A 15,581-nucleotide genomic window follows, 5' to 3' on the forward strand; every position below is an offset into this window, starting at 1 on the left:
TTTCAAAAGTTTCACATTCCCCGGATCCCTGGAGTGACAGTTTTGAGTTGTAGAAAATGTTTATTCAAATTTGTATTCAGAAATGAGCACTGGGAGCAACTACAAAGACTGCTTGTAAATAAATCATGAAGTGTTCATGATGTGTTGGAATAATTTTTAGAAGCAGCTCTCCGTAATTGGAGTGAAATGCAATTTTAGTGAAATAAAAACATATTTTTTTGGGAACTGAATTGATGCAGTATACTGGTAAATAAGGGCCATATGGAGAGAACAGTATTTTGTTTTGTATTTTATTGCATGCCTTCACTTTCACTCAAATTTGATGCATGATTTGGACGGAATAAGAACATCTGGGATACGGTAGAATACTTTATTTTCGCTTGGAATTAATTTTCGCTGAAGGAATGATTCAGTGAAAATAAAATCCAGCGAATATACCTTTTTTCTATATTTTACATTCAACTCGTCAAAAATCAATGAAAATAAATTCCATACAAAACACCCAAAAAGTCTTTTCAGCAAAAATTAATTCCAGCTAAAATAAAGTTTTTTACAGTAATTTGTTTCTCCAGTGAAGTGTGCATTGACTGTTTCCACTTGTTATTGCCATACAGGAGATGCATGTTCAAGATGCACTATTTACACAAGTTTGGTGATGTTAAGTGGTTGTTATGGAGACTAAAATTCATCTGAGAACCATGTAATCAAAATATCACAGTCAGAATTTGTGCGTTTGTGTCTAACATCGTCAGGCAAATGATCTCCTGCCATTGGGCGCACAAACACCCATATGTTGTTTTTACTGAAAATTATAGCTTTTAACAGAAAGTTGTTTTGATGCAGAACACTCTATTTTAGAAAATAGAAATTAATTATATTTTGTGTTCTGTTTATGCATTTGTAATGATGACTGGCTCATATAATCTGCGGCCTAAATGGCAGTATCAAAACATACGTACATTAGTACGCACATGTTTGATCTGAGTATGTATTTAAATTTTCTTTTCCTTTTCAGATTCTTGTATCTACAGTACAATGTATTAGAATTTATTTCTATCACCATTAAATACAGGGCTTACACCACCATTAAGTTTTTCTAAAATACTGTGGAATACTTTATTTTCGCTGGAATTAATTGTCGCTGAAAAGGCTTTTTAGGCGTTTTGCTTGGAATTTATTTTCATTGATTTTTGATGAGTTGAATGTGAAATACAGGAAAAAAAGTATATTTGCTGGATTTTATTTTCACGGAATCATCCCTTCAGCGAAAATGGCGAAAATAAATTCCAAGCGAAAATAAATTACTCTACAGTATTTATAGGATATAATGCTATCTTGGTAGGAATGCCAAAATATTGATTCTGTTACAAAGAACCAACAGGGCATTAAAACTTTCAAATCCGGTTAAAACTTTCACCGATCACTGGTAGCATAGTGGTTGTCGCATCGACTCATGATCGGTAGACCCGAGTTCAAATCCTACCTTAGGCTGAACATCCAAGGGTCGACCCCTACCCTGGATGAGTGTGCCACAGACTCAATGGGAAGGCCAATTCCACTGGCCGAGATTCTTTCACTAACGAATGCGACTTTGGGGGAACCTTGATGAAGGTCCGCAGGTGCTTGTGTTCGACCGAGCCTGGTTGACGCCAGGATAGCGCATTAAAAAACATGCCATTTGACAGAGAGATGGCCACACAGCCCTGTCATGTAGTCCCAAACATGTATATGACTTCTGTATCAAAATGCACTATGTGTCAGCACTAGCACTTGCAATTTGCACATACAAAAAAAATGAGACAACAGTGACACTTAATGTCCAGAACTGTCGCCTGGCACAAAAAATATTTAAAAAAACTTAAAAAAAAACAAAAAACTTTCAAATCCATTAGATCCTTAAGAACACCCATTTAATTCTAAAGAATTTTGTGTCACTGATGCGTGAGTGGCACCCTCGCTGGCCGAATGACATCAGACCCCACTATCGCCTGACAGAATAATGTATGGTGAATGGTTACTCTTTGACGGCTGTCTATCTAATGTTCCTGCATTTTGATTAGTACGACAAAAAAATCGTTGGGAGACGTGACAAACTACATCGTTCTGTCAGGCGTGTGTTGAGTTTGGAGCATCGCTGAGGGCGCACCTCACACAACCTTGTCAGGCTATTTGCTTTGCTATATTTTAAATTTCTATACAAAATGAATTCTAAAGATCCATCATAAATTTAGTTTGAATCAAATAATGTTACTAAAAACAGTTTATAAAAATGAAATCTATATATTTTTGATAAAGATTTAAAACCAGTGATTTTTTGCCGAAAACTTATGAATATCAGTAGTCAGAGATACATGAATACTTTGTATGCTTGCTTGTACATTATAATGATGTCAAGCCGACATTATCCACTTTCTGATTTATATGTGTACTGTTTGATACTATATTTATTGAGTTACAAAGGTAAATCAAGTAAGCTGATTAATGAAGTCAACTTGATTAGCACTCAATTGATTTGTAGTTTTGTATTTTGTTAATTAAATTAAGCACCCCCTCAAGTGTTGTATAATCTATCATGCCATTCTGCATGGAGCGATCAATCTTTAGAGGCAGCCTCAGACCTTTATGGTGGCAAGTTGACATTTGAAAAAAATAGGTACCTTTATTTGAATTAAAAATCCCAAAATAAATAATTTTGTTTGATTGTTAGTAAAATTGTGTGTGTGGAGTTTATGATAATTTAGTTGTTTCATTTAAAAGAACAGGGGTGTGGTTAGCACAAATTTCATGAAAATACTAAGTCTATTTTGTTCAAAATTCAGGATTATTGTTATCCGTCAACCCTAGTATTTGGACTCGGGGGTAGCAGAATTGTGGTTAGTACAATAGCCCTGAATATTTTGTTAATTAAAGCGAGATTTGTGAGAATTCTAAACACTTAAAATTTGAGAATCTGTATGCATGTTTTCTGTCAACTTTATACAGTATAGGAATTATATATTCTCTATAATTTGGCATAATCTGGTTTGTTGAAACTGAGTGGTCGCCTAGCAACACGTTTTCAAATTCTGTGCCAACAATGTGTTTTTCTTTTGTTGTTTACATCCCTATGGGTCTTCTATTGAACAGAAGAACAGGATGCGGCAGGTGACCACTGGACTTTACTAAAATTGTAGGCAATTTATTTATTATTCAAACATCAATAAGGGGTGTTTGTTCTATATGTAATATCATACCACTATAGTAAAATCAGACCTGTTCATGTTTGTAATTTTGAGTCATTGTTTATCTTTGAAATTAATAAGTAACTTTATTAATCAAGCAGGGTCTGTTATTGGAATGCACTTGTCACCAAGGGTCTTTGTATACAACATAAAAGTAGTTTAACTTTAAACCTGTTAGCTGCATACTTTTTAAGGTCATTTGAGGTCATAGAGTATCCTATTCTGAAGCTAGGCCATAGTTTATCACTCTGTTATGAAAACTTTGTTGATGCTCACACTGGGGCTCAGAAAGTGCACACAAGTTCAAGGTTGTCCTCACAGTAATCAAGGCATTATGTGATTAATATCTTGCCAACATGATAACGCTCATTGATACAGTTGTTTTTAAATACATGTATTGTGTTTTGATTCCCATTCCCATACAATGTAAGCTAATTCTGGGTGAAAAAAATGATAAAGTTATTACACATGTACTTGAAATGTATGTATATTGTGTTCATTTCTCATTAGCGATTGAAACACGATTAAAACCAGTGTAGTATTGTTCCCCATTCTTGTCACAGATTGTGTCATCCTGGGCATTCATCTTGATCTCCAAAATTTTATCTCAATTGATACTTCTATAAATAAAAGACATAAAGTCGTCTTTACATACTTGAAGCATTTGTTAATATAAAAATGAAAAAACAGCGACCAAATATAAAAAAAAATACAAGCATGTTCTTTGTACTTTTGTAAACAAAAAAATGTCAAAAAGTTGTTGATTGCAAGGAGTTCTGGAAAAAAATTGCCAGTTTTTGTGAGATTTCCCATATTTGTTGTATGGCAATAGACTCGTTGCTCATTATCTTAGATTAGTATGTCTTTAGTTTCAAATGTTTACTTGCTAATTCTGATACACATGTACATGTATTTATAACATTTTGAAGCATATTTTTAATGTTGTTTTGAAATAAAATGCATCTGACCGTCTTGATGCCCCTGTGACAGGCTTTCTAATCGCGACCGAAACCTACAAAAGATAATATTGTTCTGTAACAGTTTAGTAACAGCTGTTGCTAGGTGAAAGACCTAAGACTGCCAAGGTACTATTACTGTAAAATACTTTATTTTAGCTGGAAATCATTCTCACTGAAAAGACTATTTAGGTGTTTTCATGGAATTTATTTTTACTGATTTTGAACGGAAAATATAGGGGGAAAAATGTATATTCGCTGAATTTTATTTTCACTAAATCATTCCGTTTAATTCCATGTACAAATGTAATAATAAAGTATTTTACAGTATATCAAATCTAATCATACATGAACTGATCTGAGTTCTATAGTGGTGATGTTACTTAGATTGGGTGCAATGTTTATTTGGTTGGTGATGCAGTATTGAAAAGAGGTGTCATGGAAGTATAAAAAGATGTGGATTTTGTTTTGCATACAAACTAAGCAGGGCTTATATTTTGAAAATGGCCGGGGAGCAGAAACGACTGTCATGAATGTAGTGTTGTGACTAATAATGGGCGGGTTTACTATTAAAATCTTCTAAAAATGATCTGAATTTAGTCGAGTGATCCTTTTACGCAAATGGTAGAAAAGTAAATTGCATATTATGTTTCCCGCCTAATCCCAAAATTGTTCAGTCTATGTTATAAAAAAATTATGAGCCAGAAAAAAATATTTATGTTACTTTAAAAGGGTTAATTATTCACAGGGTTTTAATTTTGCTTATTTCGCTGACTGGAAAATGTGCTAAATTAAAACCCAGTGAATATGTAAAACTTAGCATAGAACACATTATCTAAATGATAAAATCGTGAAACCCACTGAATATAATCAGCGAAATTTAAACCCAGTGAAAATTAGTCATTTTACAGTATCACAAAATGGTTCGTTCAAATGATTTTTATCAAAATATTAGAAAAAACAAAGAAAAATTTAATTTTCATAAAAAAATCAAAATAAAATCACATGATTTGTGACAATTTAAAAAATATTTATAAAAATGTGCATGTCCGTTTAATTGTGATATTTTCGTCCCTATAGAAATAAGAAAGTGGCAGAGAGAGAAATCATGATATATTGAAGTGTGAAAAGGACATTATCTACATCTTATAGCTCACTCCTTTGTTGTAACGGTTCGTGTAAAATGTCATCGTGTCAAGATGTTTTATCGTAGATACCTGAGATTATCGTTGATCATTTTTTTTTCTGTAATTTTTATTCATGTGTGACATCGTTATCAGTTCATTTTATTCACATGTAGGTACCTGTCATTGAAACGTTGAATACTAGTATTGACCTACATGTGTATATTGTGCAATTTTAATCCTAGCATTTTTTTTCGTGACTAATATTTGATTTCTATTTTTTAAAGTTAAACAGGATTTTTCTTTTGCAATTACTTCATTAGTAGTAGATTACTATACTATACTATAGTTAATATTTCAATTAATTTTGTTTATAATTACATATTTTAAAAAATCATGTCAGATTGTAATATATATATTCTTGTCATTGCTCAAATCTTACTGACATGTCATGTTCAATGTGCTCAGCCATGTTTACATGAGAATACAGCTACGTTTAATATTCTCATCGCTTTTCACTCCTCATAGTTCTTGTTTACTGTAAAATGACTAATTTTCACTTTGTTTAAATTTCACTGATTTATCATTTCAGGCATATTCAGTGGGTTTTAAATTCACGGTTTCGTCATTTAGATAATGTGTTCTATGCTAAATTTTACATATTCACTGTGTTTTAATTTAGCGCATTTTCCAGTCAGCGAAATAAGCAAAATTAAAACCCAGTGAATAATTACCCCCTTTACAGTATATACAATTAAAAATCCTACTTTTCATGTTGTCATCTTATGTTACCAGTACTTCCAACAACCATTCCTGTTACTGTAGTATTTGGATTACAGTTAGGGATATAGATGATAATACACATTCAGGTTTTGAGTATTTTCTATGTCAGTCAGTAAACGTCTTCTTCTCATTCTACACATGCCATATCATGCCACTGGATTCCATTCCAATCTATCTTTCTTATTCTTGCTGCAGTATGCATCGTCAACTACTGTAGAATACTTTATTTTCGCTTGGAATTTATTTTCGCTATTTTCGCTGAAAGGATGATTCAGTGAAAATAAAATCCAGCGAATATACATTTTTTTCTATATTTCTATATAAACTCATCAAAAATCAGTGAAAATATATTCCATATAAAACGTCCAAAAAGCTTTTTCAGCGAAAATTAATTCCAGCGAAAATAAAGTATTCCTGTTACAATTTCTTAACTCCCGTTTCTTGTACCGATTTCAAATGACGTCTTCAATTGTTGCTCAGTGCTTAATTGCCAAGCTACTTACAAGATTGTTCCTGATTGGTTACCCAACTAACAGTCAGACCAATCAGAAAGCAGCTTGTTTTTTTTGTTTTTTTAACTTAACATATTCTGCCTTGTACCGGTATAAATAATTTGGTAATTCTTGACTTCTTTTGCTGTTATGTGCACTAATTTATGATGTTTACAAAATGGCGTCAGAGGAGCATGTGTTGTGGTGCATTTAACCCCAATTAACACCTCGTATGCAAATTTCCATAGTCACAACACTTGTGCATTGTTGAAGAAAACGCTGTGAGGGTAGGGGGTCAGTCCTTTTCAGCATTCAACACCTGAATTCTGGAACTAGCAGTCAATCTGGTACAACAACCACAACGCTGCTTGGAATCTGTTATACAATGTTGGTCATTGAACTACAAAGAGGAAGTATTTTTCAAATGTCTGATTACAGTTTGTAAAAAGTAAACATCCCATCGTTGTCATTAGAGCTTACAGATTCAGGATTTGATAAAAAAAAGTGCCACGTTTTCAATGGTACATATAAATACAGCAAATGCTTGTTAGAAACTCAACCAATCAATGCTCAGAATTGTCTACTGTGCCGAGCTGCTCACGATAATTCCGAACGATTACAAGGCAGGATTTTATTAATTCAACCGTGCTTTTGCGTCTTGTAATTCAGAATTTTTTTTTTCAAACTCTGGTTTTCAGATGTTATGTTGAGAACAGCTGCACACAGCACTTGTTTATCACCTTTTAATATGAAACTATTTTTCGCATATTTCCCATGATGCACTTTGCTCAAAATCTGTCACATGGTTACTTTCAGCCAATCATAAATAAGGTCTACTCATCAGAAGTCTTGCTACATGTCTGTACTTTCTCCGCATGCATACTGATTGTGAATTCTAACTTCAGACACACGGAAAACATGCAAATATACTTCTGTCTCCAAAATAATAAATAGTACGATCAATTTGTGAATCAACGTTAAGTGAACACTACCAGAATGTATAAGGAGAAAATGTCTAATTTATGGTGACAAGGGAATAAATATGCAAAGAAAGAGAGACAGATACTCGACAAATGACAAAAATGTACTGTCATGTGCTGGCTTAGAATACTAATAATGGTTTTCATGATGATTTCGAGGTGCTTGTTTAGTGCTGCCCTCCCAAGATGCAGCTATATCAGATAAAAGACTCATAGCATTGTTTGCAAAACAAAGGTGTGTTGTGTGTCTGTCGCTCGTAAATCTGGAACGCCAGTGTAAACCTAATTGCAGCCGTGACTTTTGACCTCGCGGCAGAATTTTTTTTACGTGAATTGCTTTGATAATTTATCGTTGCAAGCTTGTTTCAGACAATGAAGTCTAATGACCTTTGTGTTATGGGAAGCTTTGTACCGATAGTAAAGTCTGTATTGTCGAAGCTTGCTCGTGTCCAAAACATCATGGTTTTATGTACCCTACGTAGTTCCTTTAGAAAATGGTCGTATCTTAATGTAATACGTCATGAAATAGGATGGGGAAAGATAATTTAATTAAGTCTGGAGTTTTTTTCAAAAGGTGTGTTTTCCTGCACTTCTTGTGACTGCCGTAACAGGAATAATTGATTGTCATTTGATGCAATTCAATGGTCCTTTGATCTTTACACTTTGAAGGCCATATTTTTTCCCGCCAAAATGTTGGGGAGATATATTGCATATTTTTATGTAGTTTTCTATAATTTCTTTATTAATTTTGAACCAAATGGAAATAATTTTCTATTGTCTACAGAAATTGATATAAATTTTAGAAAACAGTTTTTTTTTTTATTTTGTAAAATGTTGTCAATTTTGACAGAAATCGTTCATTTGTGTGTATACACTATAGGATACAAGGTAGATGTGTGTGTTTGTAAGCTATGTATTGGTTGCTAACTACCGCGGGTATTCATACAAATTTATTACAGTTTTTGGAAAAGAACAACAACAAAAACCATGAAAATTAGAAATATGCTTAGAAATGTATAAAAACCATATTGGGAAAAAAACAAACATACCAGTATGAACTATTCAGAATTTCAAACGCAATATGGACATAAAAGATTTTTGCGACCATATAAAAATCAGGAATTTAAAATTGATACAGAATGCCAGATGTCTTGAAAAATGTTTGAATAAATCAACATACATATGTGAATCCTGTTACAATATTGATAAAAACAAATATAGAATTTTAAAAACTTGCAGTTTAATGTAAAAACTAACATATACATGTACACATTAAAATGTTTGCTTTCAAATATGGTTCTGTTATTAATTCATAAATAAATTATATATATATACCGGTATATATATGCAAAATTATTAACAAGCCAGAAATCTTTTCCCAGCAATTTGGCATTGTAAATATTCACATATTTCTTGTATTTTTTTTTGGATTTTGTCTTTTTTTAGATTAAGCCAACAGAATTTGGTGACAGGTTCGAATAACAAAGTTAGTAAACAGGCCATTATTGCGAAAGGAGACAAAACTGACAGTAGAGGTGAATGGGTCAAAGCACATTTTCTTATGAAGATTGAGTTGTAATAATGTTATGTGCATTTATTTTACAGATCCAGGATGGGCCTCCATTAACCACGGTGTGTTGATATGTGACGAGTGTTGTAGCGTACATCGAAGCCTGGGAAGGCATATATCCCAAGTCAGACCATTACATAATGGCCCACCAGCACCAAGAAATCTATTAGAGGTATGTGTCATGAAAATAGGTTTATCTTTCCACCAGTCATACTGTATATCAGCTCCATACGCATAACTTGTATTAAACATTTTTTTTGATGCATATTTTTAGCTCAGCTGTCGACTTTGTGGAGCGGAGCTTATCATATCAGTGATTGACCGTCGTCCGTGTCAATGTTTTACTTTTTCGACTTCTTCTTGAAAACTATAAGCCTGAATGCTTTGATACTTGGTGTATATGTACCCTGGGTAGACCTCTCTTAGATTTGTTCATTTCATGATGATATCTTCAATTCTCTAATTTTGGTGAATATTTTTGTAATTTTTGGTAAAAAGTGATAAATTCGACTTCTTGTTAAAAAACGAGAATCTGATTGCTTTTATATTACATATACATGTGGACCTCTTTCAGATTTGTTAATTTCGTGGTGATATCTTCAATTATCAAATTTTGATGATTATTTTTGTCATTTTTGGTGAAAAGTGATATTTTTGAATTCTTGTTGAAAACAGCAAGTCTACATATTGTTCATTTTCTAATAATATCTTCTGTTCTTTAATGGAAATGTGCATTGCTAACAGTGGAGCTATCTCAGCCGACAGGCTGCTTGTAGTATTTTACAAGCTGGAATTAACTTTCGCTGAATAGATTGTTTGGTGTTTTGTATGGTAATTATTTTCACTAATTTTTGATGAGTTGAATGTAAAGCATAGGAAAAAAGTAAATTTGCTGGATTCTATTTTTACTGAATCGCTCCTTCAGCAAAAATTAATTCCAAGCGATTTTTTTTGTTTTGTTTTTTAAATATTTGTTGGCACTTATAATTTGCCGGTTTCAACATTTCTTCAAAATTGAGCACTCTGCACTGGCAAAACAGGTGGGAAAAAATGAGATTGGTCCACCCTTTTTTATGCATAAATGTACTTGTTATGTGAAGTTCAGTAAGGTGTATTTCTTTCAAAATGACTGACTATATACAGTATTTACTCTATTAGAAACACATTTCCAATAGAAGCACATGTAAACCTAAAATTACATTTTTTGTATCCTGATTCAGTAAAATATGACTTATTTTACCAAAGACACATCTGTCATTTATGTAAGCACATGTGTTACTAATAAAACAAATACGGTAAATGTAATATTTATTATTATTTTTGATAATCGTATTGCTTGAAAACTGTTTTATTAATTCATTTTCACCTGTCATTTGGTGAGTTTTATCATTTATATAAATGTATGCATTTCAATCGTTTAATTTTTTCTTTTTAGATGGTACAGACGTTAGTCAGTAGTGGCGCCAATTCGATATGGGAACATTCGTTATTAGACCCGTCACAAGTGAAAAGTGGCAAAAGAAAACCGTCTCCTTCTGATCCAATACAGTGAGTCATAATTCCATATTAACTGAAAATTACATAGTCGCCACACCATGCTGTGTTTGATATGGGTCCTATGCCTATATATCAGTATTTTGCATGATTTAGCAGGAATTTAGCAAACTATTAAAATCAAAATCAAAATATCTCAGGAATGGATTTCATTATCATTATGGCAGCACTCAAACACGGTAATAACTGAAGACCAAACCACCAAACTTTTGAGCAATTTAACATAAAATATTTGCATATTTTATATTTTTGCTAAATACCTACAACATTAATTTTTTTTTTAACTCATAATTCCAACATGTTCTACCGGTACTCTACAACTGTGGCACAGCAAAATATAAACCTTACTCTCACTTAAAATTGAATGTCTTCCTCTAAATTATAACTGAATCGATTGCACTACTTTTTTTCAGCCCTACCAAATCGGAATTCATTCGTGCAAAATATCAGCGACTAGATTTTGTGCACAGACTGCCTACAAAAGATGATGATGGTGTTACGACGAGAGATTTGAGCAAAGTAAGCTTGCATTTTATTAAATTTCATTTCTTCTCGCCCAAAATTCTGATGCAATTTTTTTTTTTTTACAATTTCAGTAAATTTATTTGAATCTGCTGTCAATTGTGAACCTGTCAGATTAAGAGTTTATTCCTAGTAGATCCGGATTGAGTGTGAACTTGTTTCAGACATTACACTACCATATCTCAATGTGATCTTTTTCTTATGCTGTCTGACATTCCATAGTTGCATCATCTCCAGTATTAGACCTAAGAAAGGATAGAGCTAACTTGTAAAAAATGCAGAAAATTTAAAAGTGCTACAAATTCCCTGATGGGAAGGGACCATCAAATAACTGTAAAAAAAAGGGGGGAGCCCAAAACTTGTTGCCATGGAAACAATGCCTTTGTGCTTTCACTATGAAGCTGTATTATGGCAGCCATTTTGAAATACCATTTCTTAAAAATTAGTTTGGGTAACCCAATTTTTTTTCCTCAGAATTTCAAATAACTGGTTGCAAGGAATAAATTCTGCAAGCAAAGTTCTGAGAATTTCATGACAAAATTGTATTAGCCCTATATAATCTATGTTTTCTCTTCACAGCAATTACACTCCAGTGTGAGGACAGTCAACGTAGAAACATGCCTTAGACTCTTGTCACTTGGAGCTCAGTCAAACTTCTTTCATCCTGTAAGTATGAAAAAAAAAAAAAAATTTGAAGAGATGTAAATTTCTTTTTCACCCAGAATCGTCAATCCTCTATAATTTCTTTGTTAATTTTAGACCAAATGAATATAATATTTCTTTGCCAATTTGTTTCAATCAACATTTTTGGGGAAAATATGAAAAACCAGGAAAAGTAAGCACATGCCACTCAGACAGACCAAGCATGTGCACAAGATTGTACCAAGCATGTGTACCAAGCATGGAGTAGGCTTGCATTAGCCATGCATAAGGCATGCCAATGTATTTATTGGTTAATAATAGGTTGGTGTTATGTTAAATTATTTAACATTTTAAAAACTTGATGTACTGGGAAAATTAAACTTAAACCAAATTACTGATGTTCTGCTGAGTAATCGATTTATACCTTTTGCAAATGCCCCAAAAAAGTGGCCATGTCAATCTTATTTTCAATATTTTCCCATATTTTCAAAAAGACATACATTCGTGTATATTTGTAATAATAATTTAAAACAATACAAAAAACATCAAATTTAAATTATGTATTTTAAACTCTATTAATTTCTTTATTTCAATTATAATTAGTATTTCAAATTTTCACAGATTTTATTTTTGCTGCTTTCAATCAAAATTGCATTTGGAAATAAAGCTGTCTACACTAATGTGACTGTGATATGCTTGACATCAAAGTGTTATTTTTTAAATCATAAACTAAATAGAATAAGGACATAATACTGAGCAGAAATTCAAAGAAAATCGATGTGTGATTTGTGCAAGCCTGGCTGGAAAAAACTGTAAATTTATAATATGATTTTGATAACCTGCATGATGCTGGAACAGGAATATTTTTGTACCCTGATTCAAAAAAAATAGAAAAGCTGTTGTTTTAAATTATCTTTAATGCAGTCTGTGTCTGGGATGGTAAGTAAGAATACGATCACAGGATATTAGTTGACCTATATTTAATATATTATTTTATGAAGTGCTGTACATTTCACATGAATTGAACTGAGGCGCTTGGTGTGTACATGTTGCTTATGATGTATGGTCTCTTTCCGTGTTGACGCATTAACGTCTAGGTGTGAACTTGTAAATATTTGCTTTCATACTAAGATGCTATGAATATGAATAACATCCCTATCTGTCAAGGTACATGCATTTGATTTGTCGAAATGCTGTTCAGAGAGAGAGAAAAAAATTTAATTGTTAAAGTAGTTCTTTTCATGCATTATTGTTTTCATCACAGAGTAATTAACACAAATTTTAGTAATTTAGTTATTTTAATTTTAAAATTTAATTTGATTTTAAAAAAATGGAGTTTAGTTTATCATGCAAATTACCTATTTAATATGCAAATATCATCTCCAAATACTAGCACATGTCTTCTTCTCTCATTTTGTAAAAAAATAAATAAAATAAACAATATTGTGTTGAAACCTCTCTCATGATTTGTTTAAATAAAGCTGAAAAGTAAATCTTTATATTTTTCAGCCAATGCCCATGATTGTACTAAATTTTCAATTTTCTTGTTATTTCCAGGATAAAGGCAATACTCCACTGCATGTTGCAGCCAAAGCAGGGCAGATGCTACAAGCAGAATTACTAATAGTGTACGGAGGTGACCCTGGCGCTTTTGACGTCAACGGAAAAACTCCATTAGATTATGCCAAGTAAGTCGATTTTACCACCTGTAGTTTTCCATCATTTTAAACACACATCAAAATTTTGCATTGAAAGATCCTTCACTGCATGCAGGTGGTGAAGAGCGCCCTCTGTTGGGGGAATTGGTACATTCTTTCTATTTTATGTATTCTTTGATGATTATGAAATCATTTTTATTTTAACAATATTTTCAATTTGTTGTAGGAGTGAAGGTCATTTAGACCTTGCAGAGCGTTTAGTTGAATGTCAGTATGAACTTACTGACAGACTAGCGTATTATTTATGTGGGAAAAAACCAGGTACGATAAATTCACAAATAATGCTGTTTTTAGTATACATTTATTCCTTATGCTTTGCTCGACTTTTGAAATCCAACTTTTAAACCAAGTATAATTTTTCAGTCTTCACGATGGTTCAGATAATATAAGTTTTACTATACTGGTTCAAAGCCTGAAAAGTATGCTAGTCAGGTGCAAGGAACCATTGAAATAAATCACCTAACCATTTTTTTCGCCCAATCGGTCATTTGCTAACTTAACGTAGTCACTTTGACATTACAAAATTATGTCACTGGCGACAGTGTTAATACAATCGGTGCTATTGTAAATTTATCCTGTCATTATTTGAATGGATGGGATACATTTCGTTTACTCGATATTTGGCTTCAGTACACTCAAAACAACCACCAGCCTCATCTGTTACCATCATGGAGGGATTTCATTTATATTGTGATAATTATCATGCTGTTTACTTTGTTTATTTGTCTCATTGTAGACCACTCGATAGGTCAGCATTTTATCGTTCCTGAGATGGCCGACAGCAGTCTTGACCGATCAGAATTAGCCAAAGCAGCAAAAACAAAACTTCAAGCAGTGAGTAACATGGATATTGTGATTTTTCTCCATCCTGTCTACTTCGTGTTTCAGATGAAGGGAGCCATCTGTGTTCAAAAACAGAAATTCTTTTGTTTGTATTCCTCACATTTATTTGTCTTACAGCCATGTTATGGTATTGTGTGTTCAGATTTGATACTTTTGTTTTTATCGTATTTATGATTCCCTGCTGTACTTTGCTTTCAAATATAACGCTTTCTTTGTTTTTATTCCTCAGTTACCAAATCACTTATTTGAAGAGCTAGCGATGGACGTTTATGACGAGGTTGACCGGAGAGAGTTGGATTCTGTGTGGTTAACGACTCGGAATCACAGTACACTTGTCAACGATAAATCTGTTATACCATTTTTACCTGTTAATCCTGAGTTTTCATCCACAAGAAATCAAGTAAGTGAATTTTAAGATATGGTTCGAAAGCAAGGTTTGCATGTAAAGTTGAATTAATGTATGAGGGCAATAGCATAGTTTATGGCCCAGTTTATGGAAAGATACATAATTAAATCAATAATTTGCTTGAACTTATATCGTGAATATTCTCTCACCATTGGGGCTTTTTTCGACAGAGATTCATCACAGTGTCAATTCACACAAGGCTGTGAGCAAATCAAGCATTTATATTAAAAAATTCTCAGTCATAAAACACTTGTAACATCAAGCTCCATGAATTAATGAAATTTTTTATTTAGCTGTCCGTAATGTAAAGCATGCTTAAAAACAGACGCTTTGTTTTAAATACGTACACATGCTTGTGGTTATTCCAATTCTATTGGAATGAATGATGATTAGGGACGACGTCAAAAGATCGATGTCGGATAAAAAACTTAATTCCTTTAGTTTTTTCCAAACCCCCCCTACCCCCCACTGAGACTTAATTGATAAATATTGATCATGGCGTCAGACTACATTCACCATTAAATACAAATTGATAATCGAACAGTAGTATTGCATAGCAGTTGGTTGTCGGGTGGGTGTAAATAGACTTTACAAATGCACCTCATTTGACGCACATATTTACGCTCGAACCAAACCATTTTCTCGTCTTGGATGTTTTTGTGTTTTTTTCCTTTTCGGTTATTTCTGTCCATGATTGGATAAAAAAAAAACGAACTACAAATACTCCAAGATTTTTAGCTCCGCTGTCGACTTTGTCGAGCGGAGCTTATC

The 15,581-nt window shown here is 32.8% G+C and overlaps 1 protein-coding gene across 2 annotated transcripts in view; it reads left to right on the top strand.

Moving 5' to 3' along the window:
- The window catches only part of LOC100367405 (ARF GTPase-activating protein GIT2-like), a 43,900-nt gene that overhangs the window by 18,587 nt on the left and 9,732 nt on the right, over window positions 1-15,581 (top strand). For both annotated transcript variants that reach the window (XM_085491033.1, XM_085491034.1), the window contains exons 2-9: window positions 9,161-9,297; window positions 10,561-10,673; window positions 11,093-11,198; window positions 11,781-11,867; window positions 13,401-13,531; window positions 13,728-13,822; window positions 14,298-14,395; window positions 14,634-14,804. In XM_085491033.1, coding sequence (XP_085347159.1) covers window positions 9,161-9,297; window positions 10,561-10,673; window positions 11,093-11,198; window positions 11,781-11,867; window positions 13,401-13,531; window positions 13,728-13,822; window positions 14,298-14,395; window positions 14,634-14,804 — 938 coding nt within the window. The remainder of the gene's footprint in view (window positions 1-9,160; window positions 9,298-10,560; window positions 10,674-11,092; window positions 11,199-11,780; window positions 11,868-13,400; window positions 13,532-13,727; window positions 13,823-14,297; window positions 14,396-14,633; window positions 14,805-15,581) is intronic.

Source organism: Saccoglossus kowalevskii, chromosome 16, assembly GCF_978046115.1.
Source record: "Saccoglossus kowalevskii chromosome 16, keSacKowa6.1, whole genome shotgun sequence".
NCBI lineage: Eukaryota > Metazoa > Hemichordata > Enteropneusta > Harrimaniidae > Saccoglossus > Saccoglossus kowalevskii.